The sequence below is a fragment of the Leptonychotes weddellii genome, chromosome 5 (genome assembly GCF_054177405.1).
Source record: "Leptonychotes weddellii isolate Sample4059 chromosome 5, ASM5417740v2, whole genome shotgun sequence".
Taxonomy (NCBI): Eukaryota; Metazoa; Chordata; class Mammalia; order Carnivora; family Phocidae; genus Leptonychotes; species Leptonychotes weddellii.
This window is the reverse complement of record NC_138373.1, coordinates 50,711,326-50,731,277: the sequence shown is the minus strand read 5'-3', so window position 1 is coordinate 50,731,277 and position 19,952 is coordinate 50,711,326. Positions and strand designations below refer to the sequence as shown.

At 39.0% G+C, this 19,952-nt stretch overlaps 1 protein-coding gene across 5 annotated transcripts in view; it reads right to left on the bottom strand.

The window, feature by feature from the left end:
- SLC39A12 (solute carrier family 39 member 12) overlaps positions 1–19,952 on the bottom strand; it is a 70,201-nt gene that overhangs the window by 27,583 nt on the left and 22,666 nt on the right. For 3 of the 5 annotated variants that reach the window (XR_014145487.1, XM_081820703.1, XM_081820701.1), the window contains exons 5-9: positions 19,708–19,880; positions 15,362–15,533; positions 10,964–11,136; positions 8,205–8,357; positions 2,891–2,957 (exon numbers count right to left, since the gene is read on the bottom strand). Coding sequence is in view for 4 of the 5 variants with exons in the window: in XM_081820703.1 (XP_081676829.1) it covers positions 2,891–2,957; positions 8,205–8,357; positions 10,964–11,136; positions 15,362–15,533; positions 19,708–19,880 (738 nt within the window). In the remaining variant the exon portion in view is untranslated. Of the gene's footprint in view, positions 1–2,890; positions 2,958–5,804; positions 5,916–8,204; positions 8,358–10,963; positions 11,137–15,361; positions 15,534–19,707; positions 19,881–19,952 lie in introns of all 5 variants that reach the window. The other 2 variants (XM_081820704.1, XM_081820702.1) reach the window with 2 other exon arrangements.

Here is a 19,952-nt window from a genome sequence, read left to right as displayed (position 1 = left end):
AGAGGGGAGGGGGGTGGGAGGATGGGTTAGCCTGGTGATGGGTATTAAAGAGGTCACGTACTGAATGGAGCACCAGGTGTTATATGCAAACAATGAATCATGGAATACTACATCAAAAACTAATGATGTAATGTATGCTGATTAACATAACATAATAAAAAAAAAATCACTACATCGTACACCTGAAACTAATATCACACTGTATGTTAACTGGAATTAAAATTCAAAATTTAAAAAAGAAAAAAAAAGAATTACTTACTAAAAAAAAAATAAATAAATAACTTCAGTCAAGTAAACGGCAGATAGAGCCCCAACTATCAGCCACGAGATTGACTACAGTGCAAACATGTCCCATGCATTTCACTTCTAAAATTCATGGTTTACTTAGACCTATCACTATAAGACTAACTTTTTAGTTAGTCTTTTTTTAGTTAGTCTAGGTTTACTAATTCATTTTATTCTTTATTAAAAGTGAGAAAATTTCAGGCAATGGTCATATAAACACAGAATAAATATCAAATGATCGAATTCAGGGAGTTCTTACTGGCATGGCCTGGAACCTCTCAGAATCTAATAATCCTACCAGGTCGCTTTGCCATTCCTGCCAATTTTCAGAAAGAAAGCTCTTCTTTGTGGAATTAAAACAATTTAAAGTAATACATTTGGCAACATTGCAGCATGCAAATATATTGTGATTTCCATGTACTTTAGTGTAGTTTTGATACAGGTAGCATATATTCAAATGGAAAGTTTTTATTCAATTCATACTCTGCTAAGAAACTGTGGCCTATTTTCGTTGTCTATTATTTTATTACCTCTGATTATGGGTTTCTAAATGTCAGATCAGGGACATGTAACAAGCCACAGGCAAATATACATATTTGTAATGTAAACCTCATAAGCACACTGTATATAATGTTTAAGATAATGTACACATTATTCAGTGGAAGATAAGACCAGCATTCATTGGTAATCTAATGTACTTATTACAGAATTATCAATAATATTTTATCTCTGCTTATGTCCCTGGCAGTCATATTCATTTCCACATTTCTAACTTATCTGAGGTTTTCCATGGTGAAACAGGGGCTGGACCTTGTCTCATGTTGCTTTTTGTTTATTTAAATCAGACTGTGGGTAGGATGTTCACATCCTGTCTTTGAAATACAAGCTGAGTTCCACCAATGAGGTAATGTGAAACAAGTAATCAAATATTTGAAGCTAATTCAATATGTCCCTGGCAAAAGGGCAGTTGAGTAATCAAATTTGGATTTGTTCACTGTGCATTCTGTATACCAAGCTTGATATCTGAAGTGGAAAGATTTGAGGCCTCCAAAATCCTTCAATAAGACCATCCTTACTCCCTGATCTAGCATCTACCACTGCACTCCTAATGTGACGGGGCGTATCCTTCTCCCCTCTTCCCTTCTTGCAAAAACAATAGTGAAGAAATGACCACTGCAGACCTACTAGGTGCCAGGCATTCTAGAATCTCTTCTGGAACTAAAGATTTAGAAGGAAAATATTCCTAGCCATGTCCTGAGAGCAGAATTAGACAGACTACATAATCACATATTTTGAATCAAATAATAAGTTACCGAGGTTAATATATATAACACATTTAAAATAGTGATTGCTACAATCATGTTTGATCTATATCCCCAGCCACATTGCAAACTAGGGATAAAGACCATTCTTATTTTATTCTCCGGTGCATGCATCAGTGCCTGAAACACAGCACATCTTCAAAAATTTCTTGAATGAATGAAAGAATGTGAGAGAAGACATGGATGCATGAATGAATGAATGACCATCACGAAATTGTTGGTCCATTAGCATTCGTTAGTTCCACTGGAGCTTACTAGCTATGTAATCCTGGGCAGTAACTTACCCTCTCTAACAACTGGTTTCTACGCTTGTTTAACTGGGATAATAATTGTTCTTACTTTGTTCAGTCATAGGAGTATTAAATAAGATAATCCATGATGTGTTGAACACTATGCCTGGCACATAATGTTAGCTAGTTTTATTACGAGGTAACTAATCTATTATGGTAGAATGTGAGTAACTAATCATGACTGTTTAATGTTAAAACACTGACAAGACTGTGTCACAAAAGGGTACTATCAGTAAGAAACACTGGGTAGAGATTTGGAAGCAATGGATGAAAACTGAAGGAGACCAAAAGAATTCAGAAAATTATTCAAAAACATAAGCCAAAAGGAATAAAGCTGTATACAAAATTGGTACATTAAATTCAGAAATAGGGAAAAATCACAGAAAGAAAAAGGTTGGTTGAAATTTATATGAACAAGTGAGTTACAGAATAAGATATGAATGATGAGTTATCTCTGATTTGACCTCCACCGTCCCAGGGACAACATCACACATGAGAGAGACGTTTGTGCTAAATTTCAGTAGACTGTGACAGAAGTCTCCAGATTTCACAGAGAAAGAAGTAAAAGGTTCAATCATCATGTAAGCATGAATTTTTTTAAAATTGATATTTAGTTGACACACATTACATTAGTTTCAGGTGCACGACAGAGTGATTCCGCAAGTCTACACTGTATGCTGTGCTCACGATTTTATAGGAGCCTTGACAACTACATATGGATTTACACTAACTGCAGTTCTCAGAGGATCCGTTTTAAACAATTTAGGAAAACATCGTTTTTAAAGAATGGAGTACAACTGATGTTAATGAGCAGTGTGTGTGGAAGACCGATGGGAATGAGTATTAAACATTTTCTCATAAAGGCTGTAATAATGAGATACAAACCCAGGAAGAAATCTATATGATTTCCACACGTTGTTTTCAAACAGACATAATCCTTGTTCTGTGGTACTTTCTATATTTAAAGTATAGCTCTTGAAAATTGGTACTCACATTTTCTTTCGGAGGCTGTCATACTGCCTACAGGAATTTCAGCTGCCTGTGAATCTTCTGGGCCTTTCTATTTTAAATTAAAAAAAAAAAATAACTGATGCAAGATTAGCAATGCTCATCATTTTGGTGTAAAAATGAAACATCTGGAGAGTTATGTTGATTTTTAAACATTTGAATACTCTAGGCTATATGAGAACTTAGAAATTTCAGAGGCAAGCATAGAAGGTAAAGCAGAAGGGTTAGAGGCAAACTTTGGCCCTGTGTACCTTTAGACGAAAATAGCTGTCTTACGTAGATCAGAACCTTCCACACGGAGTTAGAGGCTACCGAGACAGTCTGTAATTCAGGCTCTTAAATTATATAAGCCTTTATGAAACTCAAAAGCTGTAGAAAAAACGATTCTTGATTCTTGACCTAATTTGACGCTTCTGTATGGTGGACTGTGGGTCTAGGATTCATTCTCTGATCTTAAAGCACATCGTGTATTGTGGATAGAGAACAAACTTACGCAATGCCTCCCATTATTCCTGAGAGTATAATATTCTGCTTTGGCCACGAGTAGAAGAATCTCGCTGATGAAGAAAGTACATCAACAGACTTACAAAAGATAAATATATATTTTAAGCTTTTTTTATACTTTCATAGGACAGAGAAGTAGGATTTTGCAGTTGACTTCTGTGACTTAAGATTACGTGATTTTATTTCAGAGACTGACTCACGGATCAATTTCGGGAAAGTCACTTCCCTTCCCCGGGCCTCGGATTCTCATTCCATGATGTGAATACTTTTCATAAGTAGCCCCTGCTTTTCTTAAGCTCATGTCACACCCCGTTTGCTTTTACGAAAAACCTACACCAGGACCTGTTTTCACCAACTGAAATAAATCCGGAGAGGATCTTTGCTTTTATGAAAATAAGCCAAAAGCACCAACAGCATTCAGCGTCCGTTTTGTAGCAAGGCTAAAGCGGCAGCGCGCACCCCAGCCTTGAGTGGCGCCACCAAGCGCTTTCCCCGGGAACTGCACTCAGCATCTCAGCATCAAGCCACCAGAGCTTCGACCTGTATCTGTGAGCATCTGTGCTTTATCTCGATTTATTGTGTGCACCTGTTAGCAAAATGTGTCCTAAGGTATCAAACGGTCCTAAGAGAGGTTATGTTTTGTGTCTGGGAATGCTCACACATTTTTCCAGGTAAATTATTGGTAATTGCTTCTTCACTTTATACCATTTTGCTTACAAAAGGTTTCATAGGAATGCTCTATTTTCAGATAGTGAGGAAAACCTGTATCTGCCTATTGAACATGTCCTTTCAAAGGCACATTCACAAGGGTGCCCGGCTGGCTCAGTTGGAAGAGCGTGCGACTCTGGATCTTGGGGTCGTGAACTCAAGCTCCACGTTGAGTGTAGAGATTACTTAAATAAATAAACTTCCAAAAAAACTTTGAGACAAATTTAATGTGAGGCATAAGCATCTTTTTAAAAAATGTGAAATAGAGAAAGTAAACTTGTATCTCACATATTTGAACAGTAGCATCTACTCAAAAGATACAATAATGGGCTATTTTTGGATAAGTGGCTGAGAATTAAGGTAGGACCCGAAGGAGACAGGGTAAGAGTGAACAAGAAAACAATGTGATTTTTTTTTTTTGTTACATCCAAAGCCTGATTAAAATCAAAAGGTCCTATAGTTCTATTAAAAGAAGTTCAAATAATTATTCTAGAATTTTTTTTTTCCAAAAAACTATATACTACATAAAGGAATTTAGAGGCAAGCATCCAGGACTCCTTGATTGGTGAGAATTATGAGGTCCGTTCCTTCCTGAAAAACCAGGAAATTGAACCAAACAATCTTAAAAGTTCATATTATTTTTATTCACTTTAAGGGTGATCCTGCAGCTAAAATAACAAAAGGAATAGTGAGTATATTCTTAGTAAGCTAGCATATTCAAAGAGTTCAAAACTCACTCAGTTAGCATCAAAGATTTGCTTAAATGCATCTTGGGATTCTGAAACCCTTCACTGAAACAGAAGGAATAAAGTAAAATCAGCCTGACAGTGATTTTAAAACTAATCTCAGCCTGAAATTATCTTCTTCCAAGCCACATGTGAAGTAACTAAGCAATAAACATAATAAGGCTCTTAAAATGACTTGTTTAAAGGGATGGTTTTGTCCATATTTGAGTTAGCCCTAGATCCGCAATCTCCCAGCAGACTTCTCTTTGCTGTGGCAATGTCTCAGGCTCAGCTTACTTATCTCTAGGTTAGGAATCTATCCTTGAACTGTAGACACCTCGCCCAAGGCCATGGTTAGAGGTGGCAAGTTTTCTATTATTTGTTACTTTCGTATTTTTTCCTGTCCCTTTACTTGTTACTTTGAGAATTAGAGTGGGGACATTGTTTTAAACCTGATTGGAGGTTGTATTTTGCAACTTCAAGTGGAATATTTGTCCTGGAAACCTCAATGTAACAGAAACCACTTACTAAAAGACACCTTGTGGGACAGAATCCATTCTTTTCTGCAGTATAAAATTATCACCCCACTCCTAGATGCACGAATTCCTTGCTCAACATTTATTTGGCCCCATCTAGCCATGGCTAAGGATTATTCAGGACGGAAAACCTAAAGGTCAACTGGTTTATGAAAACTTGTTAACAAAATGATTGAGATATACATTATGTCGAGCTGATCGTATGTTTCAAAGTGGTGTAGATAGCAAGGATTTGAATTTGTGGAAAGCTTTTTGCTCTTTAAAACAGCTTTTGGGTGCTTGGCAAAGATCTCCAAACTACTTATCGTGGTTAAGAAAGGCAAATCAGGAGTGGATTTATCTATCCTACTGATTTTCATCTATTCATCAAAGAATAAAGGAAAGAAGGTAATCAAATCAGTAGAATACCTCAGATCATTAACCTACCAACTGGATAGTTGAAGCAGATTTGCCTCTGCCTGACTGGTCACTTAATTCAGAGTTGAGTGCAAGATGGTGGGAATGGCCCACATGCCCATTAATTAAGGACACGCCCTGCTGGATGAGGATGGTTTAAAATCAGTGCTGAAGCCAGAAGAACACAGGTGTAGCCTCTGTCAATTCCATGGTTCCATTTAACACTTTGCTTATTGGCCAAAGTGGTGGGTGGTACAGAAAAAAACACGCGGTGGGGGGACTCCTGGATGGCTCAGTCGGTTAAGCGTCTGCCTTCAGCTCGGGTCATGATCCCACGGTCCTGAGTTCTAGCCCCGCATCGGGCTCTCTGCTCAGCTGGGAGCCTGCTTCTCACTCTCCCTCTGCCTGCCACTCCCCTTGCTTGTGCTCTCTAATAAATAAATAAAATCCTTAAAAAAAAAAGCACTGAGAGAATTTTATCGTGATAAATACTTACTAAAATGTCTCACCTTGGAGAAGCACAGGACTGCTCTGAAACATTGTTCATATTCCAAGTGCCTTAAGAATGAAACTTTAAATGTCTAGTTATGATTTTAAAAGACTTGAACAGTGGCAGTTTTTATATTGTCTTTTTACTGAAAAATTATATTTACTACAAAATTAAATTTTGCATTCTTTCTGATAGGGATGCCAAAGGGATGATAACTGAAACTATATTACACCCTATAACTATGAAATTAGTATCTTCGGAAATGTATTCATCCACTAAAGCACTTGTAACTTCTAAAATATTTGCCTTCCTTTTATTTTACTCAATATAATGAGTCTTGAAATTCTGCTCTTAAAACTTGTTTTAAGGGTGCCTGGGTGGCTCAGTTGGTTAAGCGACTGCCTTCGGCTCAGGTCATGATCCTGGAGTCCCGGGATCGAGTCCCGCATCAGGCTCCCTGCTCGGCAGGGAGTCTGCTTCTCCCTCTGACCCTCCCCTGTCTCACGTGCTCTCTCTCTCAAATAAATAAATAAAATCTTAAAAAAAAACCCAAAAACTCGTTTTAAGTTCCCTGACAAGTCCAAGGACAATCTGAATAAGCTCCGCACATTTTTGGATGGCCAGAATTTATTTCACTCATTTCTATCCTGGTTAAATTTCTAATTACTACACACAGGTTGATATGTTGACTTTGTCGTTTAATTTTCCCAGGCCAAGAACGCTAATCTGTTGTGGACAAAGAGATCTATTATTGTCTTTTGTGTTTATTGAGATGAGAACCCCTTCTGTGGAGGTGAAGTTGTTGAATGTGCAAGCATAGGGGCTGTGATCAAAGCAAGCATTCCGAATTTCTGAATTACTATAGTATCCTGGCTTTGGCTCCAGGACGAAGAAAAACCCTTGTTCATTAAAAAAGAAAATTTCGACAGCATTTATTGACCGTGAAAAGTTTCAGATAGAAAAGCTGAAAGAACTGTACTGTTATCACTCAGATCCTCACTCCCAAGATCCTACCATTAACACCTGACTACCACTGTTTTACCACCTCTCCATCTGTCATCTCTCTGTCCACCCATAAAACCATCTTATTTTCTGATGTGCAGAATCTGAATCTCGGATAAATTTGGGAATAATAATAGACAAGTGCTGGATATTTTAAAAGACTGCGAAAGTTTTCCCTGAGCGCAGACATCATAAATTATGGGAACAAGGAGAAAGCCAGAAAATAAGTGGAAAACTACGGAGGACTAGAGAGCCCCAGGACTTTGTGAGGAGAATTTGCTTTATTTTGGTCTCCTAGAGCTGTTTGCAAGCATTTACCTTTTTAACCATCCCACCAGTTAATCTATTGTCTGATATAAGAGCAAAACAAATCCATTAAAAAAAACCATACTGCATTTTATGTTTCATCACAGACGTAGAAACTGATCAAATACAGGCACAATGGATACAATTACTCAGCTGAAAAAAAAAAAAAGATCTGCCACAAGTCCCATTTCTGAGCTCCTTGTTTTTATAATTTTAAATGTTCTTAGGATAGAAAATGATGGGTAATTTTGTGAATTTTCAAAGTTTTTGTCTGCATGTTTATTTGTTTTTGGTTAGGAAACACATCCAAAACGCTGATTAGTAGCTAGACCTTTGGGCCCCTTCATTCCCAGACATGAAATAGTCTCCTGTTTCTAAACTAGCCACAAAGGTCAAATAGCGGGTTTTAACAAGTACCTTAATAGGCCAGCAACAGATGTTTAAAAAATTAATAACCATATTTATAGGGAAGCTGCCAGTCAGTATGATCTGTATATTCTGGAAATCAGAGCCCCATCCCTTACCTAGAGAACTTTATGAAGATGTCAATTACTTTTCAACAAGGACTTCTGAAATAAAAGATGAATATTATGAAGCTCTAAAGCAAAAGATAAATAAAATTTAAAATATACCTCAGTATTTGGTGATACCAGAAGAATAAAGCATTTTTCTATCAAGAAAAATCCATAGATGCCTGCAATTAATCCTAACAGTTTCCAAATATGGCCTTTGCTTTCATGGAAATGTCCAAACTCTGAGCCTTCCTGCTTATGTAAACCAAGGACCTTTATAAAAAAAGGAGGGGGGGGGGGAGAGACACAAAGAAATAACTTTTGATGACTTAAATATTGATTAATAGGTCCAGTATTGAATATATTCACCTTTCCTTCGGGGAACCCCATAACAACTGCTGGAATCATGCAAAGCCCAGTTCGCTCTTAATTGTAGGACTACCTCCACTATATGATCTGATCAGGGTCAAACAAAATGTGTACAAGAGAAAAGAAAGGAGAACCAAATTTTCATATATTCTCAGTCCTTTTTTTCCCCCCAAGAGTTCAATCCGTATCTGTTTGCACAGCAAGTCTTCATAACAGATCAATGTATTTTATATCCAGAAGAAAGACAAAGATACATTTCATCCAAGGTTCATTTCCCCCATGCCTCACTGCAATTACAGAAAACTTTTAATAAATGTTCAGGTAAGTGAGAAATCTGCCTGAAAGCTTTCTTCCATGGAGTGTATACTATATACCCAGCAATACTGTCAGCTCTCTGAGAAACAAAGGGATACAAGAAATGTACGAGGAATTTTCCTCTACTTGACTCATCCCATTGGTTGACCTCATGATTTCTTGTGAGCTAGTAAATCGGTATGTATCATATTCCCTCCCCAGGAGAAGGCAGTTTGGGAAACAGCTCAGTGGTTTCTACATTTAGGATGTTACTGACCACCAAAGTAAAAAAAGGAAAAAGAAATCCTATGCATACATACTGTACACGTATGTGTTCATACATACATGCGTATATGTAGGTACGTACGCACATAGGCACATGAGTACACGTGTGAGTGTACATATGCATCCGAGTATATACATTGAGTTTATGAACGTAACTAAAAACCAATACACGTTAGTCAACTTTTCCTTTTGGTGAAGACATTAAAGGATACCCATCTAGTATTTGCAATTACTGTTATTTCACAAAATAATGGGCATGACAAGGATACAAAACAAAACAGAAGAAAACCCTACAATCTCAGAATAAAATGTAGACCTTTAAGTTGACATGTTGCTAGTTGAGAAAAGGAAATCATGACAGTCGTGTTTTTCTTGTTTCTGTGCAGCCCTTTGACCACCAGCCACGGATCACAGTCAGGAGCCACTGATTTTTCTAGCTTTCCGAACACTTGTACTGTACTTTTCTTCCTTTCCCCACATCTCTTCCCTCAAGTAAAACAGTTGCCTTCCAATTTTCAGGAAACCTAGCTAATCTTTTAAACTCCTCTCTGGAACATGTCTCTGCAGAGCCAGCGGATGGCCTCCCCCTCCAGCCCCCACCCCCAAGTCCATGCCTCCTGCGCAGAGCCGCATGCCCCCATTGGGGGGAGGCACAGGAAGCTTTTGCTGTTTTGCAGAATCCCAGGCAGTGAGCAGTTCTGCAACCACTAAAGGGACCTAGGAAAAGGCCTCGGCCCCTGCCTCAAGCCAATAAGCCCTGAAATATTTCCAGAAAATTAGATTACAAGGGAAATTAAAACAAATAATGGTTTATTTCATTTTCCAATGCTCACTTTGTGATTTTCAGAACATCTAATAATTATCGAGCCTCTGAGCAACAAGAGTGACCCTGTAGGAAATTGCCAGAGGCTTGTGGAAATTTTTAACATCTCCGGCTTTGCAAGAGGGGGGCCCATTTGCCCATCATTCTCTATCCCAAGAGATTTCAGAGGGAAGAAATAACCTCCTCTGGAGCTCCTTCTGCCTGAACTCTTGCATCTCAGGTCTTTGTCTTTTCATTTCTGACAAATAAAGAGCCTCGGAAGAATTCAGCCAAGAGCCAGCTTCCTGGTGCTTATGTTTTTCTTGCGGAAAATCTAGACGTTACGAGGCAAAAGAGGAAATTCATTTTGATGGTTCCAATGAAGAGAGCTTACTGCTGGTGTGATGACAGAGGTGTGGGCAGCAAGGGGAGGAGCAAGGGCTAATGAGATGCCCAGAAGCTAGCAACTCCAGGAAACCATTTTCACTCTTAGGGCAGAAAGGGCAAAGGTTGGAAGTAATATTTCTGCAGCTCAGTGGGAGGTGGAGTGGGGGAGGAGTCCTCCCACCGCCGCTGTAGTACTGTAGGTAATCCGCGGCTTCTAGAACAAGTGTAGGGCCAGGAGGGCGTGGGGAAGAAATACCCTTGCCCCTCTCTCCTCCCACCTGGCTTTTCTGTTGCGCCTCCCATTGGCAAACAACAATTCAGCCCGTGAGGAAGCTGAGGAGGTGCAATCTTCTGGGGCAGAAAAAAAAAAAAAAAAAAAAAGAGCAGAAGAGGACAGAGAAAGGGTCTGAGGAGCATTGGGGACCAACTGGAGAAAATGCAGCACAACATCTTGCAGCCCATTCTTTTTTATTTAACAGATAATTAGTGGCTACTTCCTGAATTTCTCTTAATAGGAATCTGTATCTGATTACCTTTTTTGGTTTATTTAAAAAATAAGAATAACGTGTGGTGAACCTAAGGACTGGTTCTCTCTTTTCCCCTTTAAGTGCTTTGGGGAAATGATACTTATTTTCAAGGAAGACACACTGGCCGAGTCACTGTGACATTGTGTATCGACATGACCAGTGACTCAATGGAAATGGAAACTAGAAACACTCCATGGAAAACAGAACAGTGTTACCTGAGGGATAAGGTGGAGCAGAGCATCCCCAGAAAGTGTCCCGACGGCCAGCCCCACAAAGAGCTGTAAAATCAGCTTGTAGTTCTCCTCACAGCTGTGGAACAGAATCAGCGTCGTCCCAAGCATGGAGCCCAGTGTGAGCAAGGCCACGGCCGCCGTGCTGTAGCCATATTCTAAGCCGAATGGAGAGTGCGAAGCAGTCAGAGCTCCTCATCCACTAGTGGTACCCCAGCCAGTGAAAATGCCAGAAAAACCCATCTTACAATACAGCTGATGGGGATATGGAATTGTTATATGAGTGGTCGAGTGTGTAAAAGGTCTTCATTTTTAAGGAAAAGAATGAAAAGACTTTCATCATTAACCTTGTTGCTTTGAAGTGATCCCAACTACCCCTTACTAAAATCACCACGGCAAGAAAGGACCTAGCTTACCACCCGCTGCCAAAGAAATGAACTTCTCTCGCTTTAAACCACAACATCGGCTGCCATACACTGGTAGTGATTTCCTTCTAATCCCATTTAAACCTTCCGAAGTCAAGGAAGCAGAGTATAGAGGGGGCACATGGTGTGGGGCCATCAAAGACCTACGCTTCTGTAGAAGGTGAGTACTTTCTTCCAAAAGTTCTCAAAATTATTCATAACTCATCAGTGCCTAAGATGAGTGCTTATATTAGTAAGAACTGATCAATGAATGTGTAACGGTTGATAATGTGAATTTGGACAGCCTACATTTTAAATTATCACAATCATTTTTTAGAACCCCTAAATTTATCCCATGTTTCTAGGTTTCTAAATTTTCAAAAAATATTCAGGAAGTGCAATTTTTAAGATTATTCAAACAAAAGCAAATATGCATGAGGGAAGAAGAAGCAAAGAAGGAAAGAGAAAAGATGAAAAAGGAGGGGCAAAAATGGCTTTCAGGGTCAAGTAGAGTTGACCCTTGAACAAGGTTAAGCTAGAGGAAAGAAAATGTCATTAAGAAAATCATAAGAGGGGTGCCTGGCTGGCTCAGGTGGTTGAGCATGCGACTCTTGATCTTAGGGTCATGAGTTCAAGCCCCATGTGGGGCATGGAGCCTACTTAAAATAAAAATTTAAAAGGAAAGAAAAGAAAATCATAAGAGAGAATACATTTACAGTACGGTATATTAAAAAATCTGCATATAAGTGGACTTGTGCCGTTCAAACCTGTGTTGTTCAAGGGTCAACTGTATAAATGATTTGGGGATAAAGAGTTTTCCAGGCCACCATTTTCTTTTGGTTGCAAATATTCAGAGCAAATACTCTGTCTTCTACTTATTTAGAAATTACTAATAAGCCATAGCAAATTGGTTTGTAAACAATGAAGGAAGGTAACTACAAAATTAAACCATCATTTCCTTTAGTGACTACAGATAATAAGTTAAATCAAACAACCCAGTTATCATACTAATTAAAGCCCAAGGTAGATTTTAAGAAACTGCCATCTTAAAATTAGTTAAAATAGAAAATATCCTGTTCTTATCATTCTTGTACTTTTCTGGAAGGTTCACACCTACATTAGATTGTATTAATGATACTACCTGGTAACATGGTAATAGTCTTGTTTTTAAGAGGACTTTTATTGAATTATAAGTTCTAAATTATACAGGAGTCTAATATTAAAATAGAGTTGGCAGTGTACTCAAAAGAAGCAAAAAACTTTCCAATTTTAGTTTTCCCACTCTTACCCCCACCCCTTCACTTCTAGGGAATCTCTATAAGACAGTTGTTTAATGGATATAGAGATACAGTTTTGCAAGATGAAAAAGTTCTAGAAATTTATTGCACAATAATGTGAAAGTACTGCTGAACTAGACACTTAAGAATGGTTAAATTTCATCTCAATTTCAATTTTTTACAATTAAAAAATTTTTTAAATAATAAAAATGGTTTGGAATGGTTTTATTTTGTTCCGACTTAATAAAAATACCTATATTATAAATACATCCCTGGAGATACTAAACCAAGGTTCATATCCCACTCTTCCAAAAATAGACTCTATGTGGGAATGTCATTCTTCTCACTGAATACATAAATTAAAGACATTCAAAGGACGTCTAATGAAGTTCAAGGTTGCCGCATTTTTATGATAGCTACAAAAGATCAGAAAATGTTGAGAATTCACAAGGATAAATTAGGGTGTGGCATTTCCCAGGCAAAAGGAAAATTTGCAGCCCTTTGATTCTTCTAACTCCTCTCCCCTCTGTCCTGAGGGCAACTACAGCACGGTATTGGAGGGAAAAGGACCCTTCCTAACTTGAGAGCTTAGAAATCTGTTCAGGTCCTCTGTGAATCAGATTTCACCTGATCGTGAGGTAAAGATAGCCTGAAAACCATAAAATCTGACATTCGTGGCCACAGGACTCTGCTAAGCCCCCCAGGTCCTCACAGAAGTGTCATGGCGTCTTGACTGGAGTCAGGCAGCTTGCAGACGGGTTCTATATAAATGTTTCCCATCATTACAATAGAACTTGACCTAGTCATTAAATTCCTAGCCATTCTTTTTTTTTTTTTTTAAAGGTTTTATTTATTTGACAGAGAGAAAGACAGCCAGAGAGGGAACACAGGCAGGGGGAGTGGGAGAGGGAGAAGCAGGCTTCCTGCCGAGCAGGGAGCCCGATGCGGGGCTCGATCCCAGGACCCTGGGATCATGACCTGAGCCGAAGGCAGACCCTTAACGACTGAGCCACCCAGGCGCCCCTGATTCCTAGCCATTCTTGAGCAGCTAGCTCCCTTGATCAAGTCTGAAATCTAATTTATACGGGGTCATAACACTCTTTCCTGGAAACCCATGTGCAGGTGGTGCTTAAGGGTCAGGTTCCAGCACACAAAACACTTTCTCTTCCTAACAACTCCCCAGCCTCTGCCTTCATCCCACATTTTCTGTTATCTACGCCTTTCCCCTTAAGTTACATAATGCAACATTTTAAATTGAGCACAGTAATGGGTTCTATGGTAAGTGTGATTTCTCTGAATTGTCCTCAGGAAGACCATTCCCCAGGGGAGGTCTAGCTGTTCATTAGAAAGATAAGCATTTCTCACAGATTTTCAGTTCATAAAGCTATTTTGCAGTGGTCCGTAAGTAGCAGATACGGCGCCCGGTGGTGGGCATGTAAATATGCTCATGGACGCTCCTAGGTGCCATGGTCTGTCCCCCTTCTCCATTTCTGAGCCAACGCTGACCACCAGGTACTGAATTATTTCATTGTTCAGGTTTAATGAAGCTTTTTTCCTTTCAGTGAATATGGAGTCTTAGATATTTGGGTCTGGCAGGGTTTTGTTTGCATAAAATCTTCAAATGAGCCACTTGATGCTGCAGAATTCACGGTGTATTGGAAGTGCTGGACGGTTCATCCCTGATGGGCACTGCAAGACTATCTCAGAGAGAAAGAAAAATGCTCTGAAAAGGCCTACATAAGGCCCTCCGATCACTGGCAATATTTAAAGCGTGCATGTATTAACTGTCACATTTTTGCTATTCATCATGGATGTTTTTGGCCACGATTTCTTTTTCTTTTAAATATACAGTGCTTTAAGTGACAGAACACATCTTTGTACACATTATCCCGTTTGAAACTTACAGCTACCCTGTGAAACCTTATAGTGGAGCTCACCTACTGTGGTGATTCCGTGGGTTATAGGGGAGCGCAAATATCCAGCCTTCACTTCCTGGGGGGTCAGCCTGGTCGGGAGGCTGACAACTCCCCCCACGGCCACTTCTACCCCAGAGGAGCTCTTTGGTTTACCCCAGCGTGCCTTTGTTTTTTTACGTGTGTCATGATGTGTGAAAGGATGGGGAGCTGTATGATATCACTGCTTTCCTACCGTGCAGGAAAAAAATAAAAAATAAAAGACAGCCCTGGGGAAATAAAGAGAGGGCTTAAGATGACCGAGTTGGCTGGGGCTAGAAGGCACGACTCAACTTGGCATCTCTGATTCCATCGCTCATCTTCTTTCTCTTATACCCTGCCACTTCTCAACTAGAACTTTGAAGTTGGTCCATGACGGAGTCATATAGAGAGGATAAAATCAATTTCTGTGACTTACATGCAAAATAGGAAATATTCAATGAAAGATAATGTAGCATAGCGGCTGACAACAAGGACGGTGGGGCCCACTTGCCGGGGTTTACATCCCAACTCCGTCACTTACCGGCTGTGTGTCCTTGGGCAAGTCACTTAACTTCTAGGTGCCTGTTCCTGTATCTGTAAAATGGGGATAATAATAGTGTCTAGCTCATAGTGTTGTTGTGAGGATTGAACGAGTTGAGAAATGTAAAATGCTGAGAACAGTGCCTGGTATACAGAGTACGTATCCTACAGTCACTATTGTTATTACACTGTGTGCACAAACTTTCTCAAGGAAGCACCAGCACTTACTCTCCAGAGTGGTTGGTAGCAGCTTTGCTTGTTGGTCCTCAGGCAGCTGACAAGAGCAGCTGAGTAATTGCTGGACGATTCCGGGACTCATTCGTTTGAAGTCTTCCTTGGAAATGGGTGAAAGGCTGTTCTGTAGAAATATCTCCACCAGCTGCCCCGCAGAGAAGCAAGACTGCGTGGCGAAAACATCATTAGTAATCCCAACAAACAGATTTTCCTTCAATTGCCGTTCCTGAGCAGTCAGAGCCAAACCAAAGGGCTAAAAAGGACACAAGAAGCCACTCGTGCCTGCTTTCCCCTGCAACCATAATTTCTAAGGATTATTTTAAACCTCTGATCAAAGTCAGCTGCACCTCACTTTTGCTTTGAGTATGATGTAGAATGAGTTTGGCACCCTTTTTTTTCTTTCCTGAAAACATGCACTGTATTTGACAATGTGTCGAATGGTTTTCTAACCAGCAGTCTAAGGCAACCGTGATGCTTTTTGTTTTGCTTTTCAGTGGGGATGGTTTTGTCTCAACAGAGTCAAGATTTCATATGATAAACAGGAGCTCTGAGGTAATGAGATCATTGTCTTTAATATTCTCTGATTGAATAAGCCTGTGTGGGCAACATGTATTTCCAAAAGCAATAAACGTTAATGTTTAAAAAAAGTGAAAGCTGTGTCAACCAGTGTGTGTGTAAACACTGAATAATATGGACACCTTTGTAACCGACCTCCCTTCTCCACCAAAACAATTGAGATCATTATGATTCCTTTGCTGTTTTTCTATGTTGTATAGACATGTTCATAAGAGATAAGGGTTATTCGTAAACAACAAAGGCAACAGGTCTCTCAACATTGCCACAAGGAAATTTGTGCATCTCAGGAGTGCTCGGGGCTGACTGTGTGCTTCAAAAATGGCATTTAAAATTTTTAATGTGTATATAGTTCCACCAGCACAAATCGTGAAATCAAACCCTAGTGCAACGTCTTTGTGAGCTCTAGTCACAATCAACAAGGTAGCTGAAGAAAACCAGTACTTTACGAGGCTTGTGTGATTTGCTCTACGGGGGAATGTAGGGATTTTTGACAAAGGCACATTGCTGATCAGAAAATGATGACATATTTGCTGGGTTTTCCCCACAGACATTTTTGGGGGGATGAGTCCATGAATAAAAAATGTTTTATCTTGATCAGGAAAGATTTGGTTGCAGGGAAGAGAACCCACTCAAATCAGTGAGAACCAAGAGGAGGTTGTATTGGAAGGATGCTAAGGATCTCTGAGATTGAAAAGGCAGCCACACTTCAAGAGGAACTCAACTTGAAGCTAGAAAATCAGAACCAAAGATGTTTATGACTCTGTCTGTTTGGGGCCAAGTATTTTCTCCTTTCTGTTTCCCGCTGCATGTATCTATTTCCTTTCGCGGTCCAGTGTTCTCTCCTTTAGTAAACACAAGGCCATATAAGCCCCAACTCTGAAGTGACCTCTCAGCCCACAAACCCAAGATTGAGTGGAGTCTGCAAGTCCCGACAGAGATCTGATTGCTTCAGCAAAGCCACAGATGGGCTCTCTGGGGTCAGATAGATGTCCCTCTGGTTCAATCAGTTTTGCCCACGAGATAGGAGGTGGGATCAGACTGTTCAGATAGGGCTGCCAGCCTCACGCCTGTGAGTGAGGAAGGCATTTCTCAGAAAAGGACTGGGCAAAACTCCAAAAGGTTTCTACTACAAAAAGCAACAACAGAAAGCTAAACCTGGGTTTGTCTTTTTCCCTTTGTCAAAATAATTTGTGCCAAAGACAATATTCTCTTTTGCACCATTTGTTACTAATGGAATATAATTACTTCACCATTAAATATACTGACAACAACAAAGGGAAACTGGCAACAAGCTTTTGATGATGAATCCTTTGTAATAAACATTCTCATTGAAAAGTTCTTGACTGGTAAGGAAAACAGTGCAGAGGCAAACGTGAACAGAATGCTATGCATCTTTCACCAGTTCACTGCCAAGAAATTGAATCGTTCTGGTCTTAGACTACCTTCTCCTAGAGTAAGGATCTTCTATTAAAAGCTTCTGTGCCCTTGATCTTTATTTGCTGTTCCTGTGTTATTTAGGTCATTTGTTTGTTTTAAATTTCTTCTGAAATCACTAACACCAATGTCCTTAATGGTGATTCATTATATTCTATGAATCTGAAACCCAAATATTTTTAATAAAGAACTAGAATGAAAATTTAGATTATCCAGCTAATAACCTTTAAAATATCTTTATTCCTTCGCATAAAACTTCAAATTATGTGTATCCTTGTTTTGATGTCATCAGACTTCTATGATAACTTTACAAACATTCTAGAGCAGTGGTTCATGAACTTCAGTTTTGAGAATAGCTTGGAGGGCTTGTTAAAAGACAGAGTGCTGGGCTCTACTCTCAGAGTTTATGATTCAGCAGATGCTGGGGTGGGACCTGAGAATTTGCATTTCCAAGAAGTTCCCAGGCACAACACTTTGAGAACCACTGGGCTAAATAACATAAGTAGGATCTTCAGATCTGGTCTATCTTAGGGTCCTAGCAAGAGTCACATGGACAGTGACATGTTGGGACAGAGAAGAATCATTTGCATTGTTAGCATAGGAAATGACTATTACTGTTCATAGAAGCCACATGCCTTAAGTAGGTAGTTCCTAAATTTTAAGAAACAATTTTCATTCTTTATGAAGATAAGGTCTCATTAGGCAAATTTGCTCCCTTCTAAAAGCCAGCCCTGAAGAAGCATCGAAGAAGACCTGGCAAACAAAGATTAACATAGGCATCAGCTCTCTTCACTATGTGTTGAATACAATTAGCATGAGTTTGAAAGAATCAACTTTCATAAATGTCTTTATATCTTATATATATATCTTGTATGTATATCACATATACAGCAGAAGTAACAGAAATTTACTTTTAAAAATATCTAATATTCTAATAATCTGTTTTTGTCTAAAAAGCAAAACAAGCAAACAACAACAACGAAGAGAAACAGACTCATAAATATGGAGAACCAATTAGTGGCTGCCCGAGGGAAGGGTTCGGGGTGGGGGGTGGGCAGAATAGATGAAGGGGATTAAGAGATACAAACATCGGAGGGTTGGAGGGAATATATGATGCTGCCCAGTCATGTATATATAACTCACAGGAACAACATTCTGCATTGTTAAGAATCTGTAAGGGATTTCGCCCTTTGAAGGTACTGACTATACCTTGCTCACCTAAGATACAAATAACAAAAATAGTTTTATTTAAATCAACATTTCCCAAACAATAGCACAGCTGTTAAGAGCACAGAATAGGTTTTTAGACAACCTATGTGTATATCCTAGTTTCTGTGAACTGAAGCTATTATTTATTAGTTCCATGTCTCAATTTCTTCATCTGTAATATGGAATAATATACCCTAACCTCATATAGTTGGGATAATAATTAAATGACGCAATGCAAGTGAAATAGTGCTATGTCTAACACATAGTCATACTCAATAAACATAAGCCATGTTCGTGTAACATCAATTTATCAGGATTTTAAATGGTTAGGGCTGGGAAGAATTCTGTAGGCAAGGTTTGAGAAATGCTGGATTCAATAAGATTAAAGAAGTTTATTTGCTAAAGGACCTCCCCAGATAACTCAATAAGCTACAGGGTAATATGCATTTCTAGTGTTTCCCAAACCAATTTGACCACAGCACCCCTTTTCAAAGAGCATTAAGATAGACTAGTGAATGTACTTTGGAGCACAACTTTAGGTAATAATGGATATAAATATGTTTATAAGCTCATATATCACCTTTTCTCAAAAAACTTCTCAGTGCTACCTACTATACAAATATTTCTCTGTTACTCACATGTCAAAGTAATCTCTTCATAACCTAATCTATGTTTAAAGCATTCATTCATCATTGTAAGTATATATATAATGTTTGTATCCTCCTACTACCCTGTAAGCGCCAAAGGAATTGTGCATATTTTTGTTCAGCACTGTATCCCTAATGGCCATGACGGTGACTGGCAGGTAGTAAATGCTCAGTATGTTTGCTGAATTAATTATTTGTGCATTTAATACAGACACAATGGGGGAATCATATATATATTATATATATATATATACACACACACACATACACTATATGTTTTTCCTACATGTCTTAGCCTCATGTTTATGTCTACAGAGATCTATTTGTAGAAGAAAAAAACCATGACCACTCTGTAGAAATAGAATATTTTTACATTTAAGGAAATACACATTATCCTTTAAATTTTCCACAACTCTTATAGAACTTTCACAACTTTGACAGTAGCAACTGGTGGTATAAGAATAATGACCATACCTCATCCCAGGAAGCTGAACCATCATCTGATTCTTGGCCTGTGGATACAGATAGATTAGGGTAGCCCCAATCATAGATTGATAGGTCGTTTTGTTTCCTTTGAAGTTGATGGATTTTATCTTTTCTGATACAGGTACTTTTGGTCCAGAGAATGTTGAGGAGTTGGTCTAGTTCTAGAAATTTCACACAAAATCTGGCGTCACGTAGAATAAAGATAAGTCAATCTCAGGATAATCACAATTTCT